Source organism: Oncorhynchus nerka, linkage group LG5 (assembly GCF_034236695.1).
Source record: "Oncorhynchus nerka isolate Pitt River linkage group LG5, Oner_Uvic_2.0, whole genome shotgun sequence".
Classification (NCBI taxonomy): domain Eukaryota; kingdom Metazoa; phylum Chordata; class Actinopteri; order Salmoniformes; family Salmonidae; genus Oncorhynchus; species Oncorhynchus nerka.
Genome location: NC_088400.1, coordinates 29302105 through 29309854, shown reverse-complemented (window position 1 = coordinate 29309854; position 7750 = coordinate 29302105). Strand labels below are relative to the sequence as shown.

Below are 7750 nucleotides of genomic sequence, written 5' to 3'. Positions count from 1 at the left end.
GCCTGTAAAAACACCTCAATCCATCACCAATGCATGCTGAGCAGTGTATGAATGTTCTCTCTATATACACACAAGGTAGTTTAGGTTCCAGGCAGTGACAGTATACAGGGAAGCTGCAGTATACAGTAGATACAGTACAGTAGTATTTCATATGTATGGCTGCATAATTATCCTAGACAAGAAATCCGGTCTGGGCCAAAGCAGTAATTGAAACGCCTGAGTGGCAAAAAATTGGACAAGAACATAAATTGTTCTGCAAATGCATGAACTATCCCTTCCATTAGACCACCCTAGAGCCTACACTGTGAAAAGTGGGACTAAACTGTTGTTCATTTGAGGTACTTATACTGATTGAATTATTAAAAATGATTCGTTCAACCTATTATTCAATGTGTCTGATCACATATGATTTTATTAATTGAACGAAAGCTTTTAAATTGCTTTCAACATGTGCATTGAATGTAGCGGTGGGAGCCTATCAGAAGAGGTGGAGGCGTGGCTTATTGATGACGTGGCTTTCTGCTTGTTCTTTTTGCCCGCCCTTGAGAATGAATGTGACTCCAGTTGATGTGGTCTTTTGCATTTGTTATTCGAACTTCAGCTGACACACTGCCACCATTTGTAATTTTACTTACATACTGTAAGTGCATGTGCTATTAAAGAGAAGGGTAAGGTTTAGATATTGTGTCTACTATATATGACAGTCTTGTGTAAAGAATATGTTTGGAAAATTATTTCAAGTTATTGAACCAACTTATTTCTCTATGTCCAGGGAATTTATTTCATTCAAAGTAACTAAATTGAAGAAATGTGATTAGGTCATTCAAAATATATTTTTTTACTTGGAACGGGATAAAAACAATGGGTTGTATTTACATTAAATATTTGTTTTATTTGTTATTTATTAGATTTAACCAAAGGGGAAAAGTAACTGTTGAAAGACATAGGTTGCAACTTGACAAATAGGTTTGGTAATAATCAAATAACATTTGGTATTGAATGAAATATTTGGTTTCAACAAATGTAGTATTTTTCAAATGGAACGACCAAACCAATTTACATGTGACTATTTGAAGTAATTGTTGGAGGGGTTGATACAAAAATATATTTTACAGCGACTGCAACACCTGTGGGAAAAATATATTCACCTGAATCTTAATGATAAGATGTTAGTCTGTCTTGACAGGGAAAGAAATGTTAACAGCTATGCATTGCTTACGGGTATTATTCTATGGGTAAAAACACAGGCAACATTCAGCCATGTACTTGTTCACCTTATTGATTCCCTTTAAGCCTCCACTCCGTTTGAACTAAATGACCGATCGAGACAAGGGGCACAGAAAAACCTTCAATGTTTTCAATGCCCAAGATATTCAACCTAGTGCGATGCCCAAGATATTCAACCTAGTGCGATGCCCAAGATATTCAACCTAGTGCGATGCCCAAGATATTCAACCTAGTGCGATGCCCAGGGTATAATGTGCTAAAGCCCACCTCCAAAATCCAGTTTAAGATTTGTAGTGATAGACTTTTCGATGATGTATTTCTGAACGTTGTTCATATGACCTGAATATTGTGGAGTTTCATGGTGGATAGAGAGATTGAGGGAATTATTCCTTCTGAAAACGTAGACAAATCCCAAGCCAAGTTTGAACCATTCCATGTTTTGAACAGACAGCTTCTCCTCACATAAAATGGGTGGTCGTGATAATGTCGTGAGTGATTTGTTGGAGAATGTTTTTTTTTAAAGGAATTCATTGCATACCAGCATCAGCTCTCATTGAAACCCATTATGAACATAAAGGCACAATTGTTTGATTTTAGTTTAGCCCTTCAATCAAATCGTATTTTCCACCAGAAAATCCCACTTGAACCCCTGCCACATCCTGCATAACATAGTAGCCTATAGACTAAGCTCCCAAAACAACAATCTAATCAACTCATCTGAAAAAATACATCAATGACATCACAGCCAATAGTCCACTCCCAGCCCAAATCATGAAAAAGTTGCATGCATAGACCTCACCACAAAACCAACACAGAAATCCATCCATTTTCCTAGTGCAGTTATTCTTGGGCTACTGCGTAGGCCTAATATGCGTCATATACAGTACGTCTCTTCTGTTCGGCCGTATATCTATCTACCAATACAGTCAAGCTGCATTAAGGAGAGAGCTGCTGAAGCACATAGAGTGCAGCGCGCTGAGCAGTGAGGTTTGACAGGAGGCACAGGGGGGACTGCTCGATACTTTTCATGCAGACAGTTCCCAGAGAAGACAGAGCAAGACAACTGCACTGCAATTGGACTGATGTGACAAGACCTTTGAGATACAATTAACTGAGTGGGACGTTAAGAAAATGCACCATTTGGGACATTTTGTTTTAATCCTTGATAACCTTTCCTTTAGTCATGTAGCCTAACAACACTTGGTCGAGCAGATTTATTTCGGGATGGTGTTGCTTGTTTTATTTTGCTACAGCTCCATGTGATTAGAAACCTGCTATGGAGGACCTCTTTAGTCAAAATGAATCTGAGCACTGACGATGCCAATTTATGGGGAAATGGTTCCTTATTGAAATTTCAGGGCGGGAAAGTGGGGATACCGTGGTTGTCAGAGTCGCCTGTCAACTCCACAAATGCCACTGGCAATGGGACAGAGATCGACGAAGTGGATCTTACCCGTGCCATCCTGCTTGGCTTGGTTCTGGGAGCTTTCATCGTGTTTGCCATCGTGGGCAACATCCTTGTCATCCTGGCGGTGGTGACCAACAGGCACCTGCGAACCCCGACCAACTACTTCATTATTAACCTGGCCATCGCCGACCTGCTGCTGGGCACCACCGTGCTGCCGGTGTCTGCCACCCTGGAGATCCTCAACTACTGGGTGTTCGGCAGGGTCTTCTGTGACATCTGGGCGGCGGTGGATGTTTTGTGCTGCACCGCGTCCATTATGAGCCTGTGTGTCATTTCAATCGACCGTTACATCGGGGTGAGCCACCCGCTGCAGTACCTGAGCATAGTGACCGAGAAGCGGGCACTTCTGGCCATGCTCGGGGTGTGGGTGCTCTCGGTGGTCATCTCCATTGGACCCCTCCTTGGGTGGAAGCAGCCGCCATCGCCAGACGACACGGTGTGCCTCATCACAGAGGAACCGTTTTACGCACTCTTTTCCTCCCTCGGGTCCTTCTATATACCGTTGGTTGTTATCTTGTCCATGTATTTTAGGGTTTATGTGGTCGCCAAGCGAACCACCAAGAACCTGGAGGCTGGGGTGATGAGAGAGAGAATGAATACGAGTGAGCTGACACTCAGGATCCACAGGGGATCCCAGATGCATGATGACACAGGCGGAGGCACCAGCAAGGGCCGCGCAACCCAGGCGAGGAGCTCCCTGGCAGTGAAACTTCTGAAATTCTCCCGGGAGAAGAAAGCAGCTAAAACTTTGGGGGTCGTGGTTGGAATGTTTACGCTTTGCTGGCTGCCGTTCTTCCTAGCCTTACCCATCGGTAGGTATATTTGACCATATATATTGACCCTTTTCCAAATTAATATCCAAACACGCCTTTTACATAAAACTATCTTGATCAATATGAATATTTGACACAGCAGTCCAGCAGTTAAATGAAACAATGATAATAGTCATAATAATATGATACTGTAGCCTACAATTAAAATAACCCTCAATATTTGATAATATACATACAAAAATATTATGGTACATTTAAATATGTTTTGCTGCCATGTTACATTTTGCAAGCAAACTGCTGAAAAGTGGCTGAGAAGATGTTTCTTTAATATCTGGAAGTAAATCTATGTGGCCCTCGGGTCCCATTCAGAGAGAACTGTTCCATAAATCCCATCTCCAGAACGTTGGCACTGACCATGGGCTATATGATAATATCCATCCATTAATTTACCGACATGATTTATCAGCATGATGCCTGCGTCCCAAATGACACCCTATTCCCTATAATGGACTGCTTTTGACCAAATCCCTATGGACCCTGGTTAAAAGTATTACACTAATGGGATAGGGTGCTTTTTGGAACGCAGACAATATGTATGGCGTATTGGACTTTATTATTCTGCAGTGGGGGTCTACTACCTTGCCAAACAACAAACAGTTGTCTATAGCAGAGACTAATGCCCATGGTGTCACCATGTCAGGGTGGGCTTAACTTAACCAGCTGTAATACATCATTCTTAGAGGTATGGACCATAATTCCTTAATCATATTACTAGGTCCTAGGAGGTTTTCCTGAGCCGGAGTCATATGGTCAAGAAAATGCCACATACACTGACCTGAGCTTCCTGGGCCTCTCTCTTATCTGAAATGGGGATCCTCAGCCCCAGGGCCAGTAGGGCTAGTGGAGTCTAGAGGGGCCAGTGGGGGGGCGGTAGGGGTTAGTGGAGTCTAGAGGGGCCAGTGGGGGGCGGTAGGGGTTAGTGGAGTCTAGATGGGCCAGTGGGGAGGCGGTAGGAGTTAGTGGAGTCTAGAGCAGACAGTGGGGGGTGGTAGGGGTTAGTGAAGTCTAGAGGGGCCAGTGGGGGGCCGGTAGGGGCTAGTGGACTCTAGAGGGGCCAGTAGGGGGGAGGGCGGTAGAGGCTAGTGGAGTCTAGAGGGGCCAGTGGAGGGGCGGTAGAGGCTAGTGGAGTCTAGAGTGGTCAGTGGGGGCGGTAGGGACTAGTGGAGTCTAGAGGGTCCAGTGGGGGGCGGTAGGGTCTAGTGGAGTCTAGAGGGGCCAGTGGAGGGGCGGTAGAGGCTAGTGGAGTCTAGAGGGGCCAGTGGGGGGCCGGTAGGGGCTAGTGGACTCTAGAGGGGCCAGTGGTGGGTGGGGGGGGTGGGGGGTAGAGGCTAGTGGAGTCTAGAGGGGCCAGTGGAGGGGCGGTAGAGGCTAGTGGAGTCTAGAGTGGTCAGTGGGGGGGCGGTAGGGACTAGTGGAGTCTAGAGGGGCCAGTGGGGGGCGGTAGGGTCTAGTGGAGTCTAGAGGGGCCAGTGGAGGGGCGGTAGAGGCTAGTGGAGTCTAGAGGGGCCAGTGGAGGGACGGTAGAGGCTAGTGGAGTCTAGAGGGGCCAGTGGGGGGCGGTAGGGGTTAGTGGACAGAGCAGTGCAGATAGACGAGGAAAACGTTCATCATTATTTACTGCTGCTGTTTTCAGGGAGACCTCTGCTCTGTCCTTCCCCTTCTCTGTGCCTCTATCTCTAAGAGGTCTGTTCCAGTATGGTAACATACTGTGTCAGCTATCTATTAAAACCCTAATAAACCAGATGCAGTCAATCACTAAAACTCCTGATATATGCATTGGCAGTCGTGTATAGTAACTAAATCAAAATATTTTAAGACGTTTTTTGGGGTGTCTGTACTTTACTTTATTATTTATATTTTTAACAACTTTTACTTTTACTACACTACGTTCCTAAAGAAAATAAATGTATGTACTTTTTACTCCCATAAATTTCCCCTTACACCCAAGAGTATTCGTTACATTTCGAAAGCTCAGGCAGGACAGCAATATGGCCCAAATCACACATCTATCAATATAACGTGTTGTCATCACTACTGCCTCAGTTCTGGCGCACTCACTAAACACATATACTGTGTTTCTAAGTGATGTCTGAGTGGTGAAGTGTGCCCCTGGATGTCTTGACTGTAAAAACAAAAAACTTAAGTTTTTACGGCCAAAATGTTTGCTTAATATAAGGATTTTTACTCCAGTAACATCATGACAATTGAGTACTTTTTCCAACACTGTACTTAAGTAAATGTAAACCCAGATACTTTTAGACCTTTATTCAATTTTACCTTTATTTTACTAGGCAAGTCAGTTAAGAACAAATTCTTATTTTCAATGACAGCCTAGGAACAGTGGGTTAACTGCCTGTTCAGGGGCAGAACAACAGATTTGTACCTTGTCAGCTTGGGGATTTGAACTTGCAACCTTCCGGTTACTAGCCCAACGCTCTAACCACTAGGCTACCCTGCCGCCCCAATTAGTATTTTACTGGGGGACTTTCACTTTTATTTGGGTCATTTTCTATTCTATTGGGAAATGTTCTAATCTTTACTTTTACTCAAGTATGACAATTGAGTACTTTTTCCACCACTGTGGATTGGCTTGGGACAGTTGTGAATGCATGCACTGAACCAGAGCATGCAGATCTCCAGTCATTAGAAATAATGTAGAGCACTTGAATTGTGAACGAGTTTGTGCTTATCAGGAAGTACTTATCCGTAGTGCACTTATTAGGAGTCTGCAGTCCTAGCTTCGACTAGAACTATTAGTTAATTAAAATAAAAAAATGATGTTTTAAGCGAGAAGTAGGAATTGGTCTGAAGCCTAAAATGAAAGGACATTCACATGAGCACCACAACGTGTACTCCACGTATGCTTTACCAAGGTTTTCCAGCACACAGCTTTGACCTACTACAGTAGCTCTGTTGGTCTATTGTACTTCCAACAATGTGTAGGCAGGTTGCTTACAATTCCAAACTTCTCAAACAGCCTAATTCCTTCTCTTAGAGGAGGGGCTCCCACAACAACGTGATTTGTACTGTATACAAGGCAATGTATTGCATTTTCCCCAGCTTACACTAAGACATTAGCTCCTTCCACTACCTTTCCAATATTTTTTTTATTATATGAAAGCAAGCTTTACTTCTATACTTATAGACTTAAAGACCAACAGGCTTCATTGAGCTATTTTGTCTTGTAGTAATGTGGCGCCTGCCTGTATTTCCTTAAACCTATACTTTAACAATACATGTCATTGAAAAATAAATACACTGCTCAAAAAAATAAAGGGAACACTTAAACAATACAATGTAACTCCAAGTCAATCACACTTCTGTGAAATCAAACTGTCCACTTAGGAAGCAACACTGATTGACAATACATGTCACATGCTGTTGTGCAAATGGAATAGACAACAGGTGGAAATTATAGACAATTAGTAAGACACCCCCAATAAAGGAGTGGTTCTGCAGGTGGGGACCACAGACCACTTCTCAGTTCCTATGCTTCCTGGGTGATGTTTTGGTCACTTTTGAATGCTGGCGGTGCTTTCACTCTAGTGGTAGCATGAGACGGAGTCTACAACCCACACAAGTGGCTCAGGTAGTGCAGCTCATCCAGGATGGAACATCAATGTGAGCTGTGGCAAGAAGGTTTGCTGTGTCTGTCAGCGTAGTGTCCAGAGCATGGAGGCGCTACCAGGAGACAGGCCAGTACATCAGGAGACGTGGAGGAGGCCGTAGGAGGGCAACAACCCAGCAGCAGGATAATAAGAATATTTCATTCATTCAGATCTAGGATGTGTTATTTTAGTGTTCCCTTTATTTTTTTGAGCAGTGTATATTTCATAACACCTTTGTTGGTCAGTGTGTACCCAACTTAACAACAGGGGTTGATATAAAAATCCAAATAACTTTACAGATCTTCATTGTAAAGGGTTTAAACACTGTTTCCAATGCTTGTTCAATGAACCATAAACAATTAATGAACATGCACCTGTGGAATGGTCGTTAAGACACTAACAGCTTGCAGACGCTAGGCAATTAAGGCCACAGTTATGAAGACTTAGGACACTAAAGAGGCCTTTCTACTGACTCTGAAAAACACCAAAAGAAAGATGTCCAGGATCCCTGCTCATCTGCGTGAACGTGCCTTAGGCATGCTGCAAGGAGGCATAAGGACTGCAGCAATGTCCGTACTGTGAGACGCCTAAGACAGCACTACAGGGAGACAGGA

The 7750-nt window shown here is 43.7% G+C and overlaps 1 protein-coding gene across 1 annotated transcript in view; it reads left to right on the top strand.

The window, feature by feature from the left end:
• The first annotated feature begins 2058 nt into the window (after nucleotides 1-2058).
• The window catches only part of LOC115125634 (alpha-1A adrenergic receptor-like), a 29103-nt gene continuing 23411 nt past the window's right edge, over nucleotides 2059-7750 (top strand). The window contains exon 1 of the mRNA XM_029655162.2: nucleotides 2059-3507. Within this exon, the coding sequence (XP_029511022.1) occupies nucleotides 2526-3507 (982 nt within the window). The 5' untranslated portion in view covers nucleotides 2059-2525. The remainder of the gene's footprint in view (nucleotides 3508-7750) is intronic.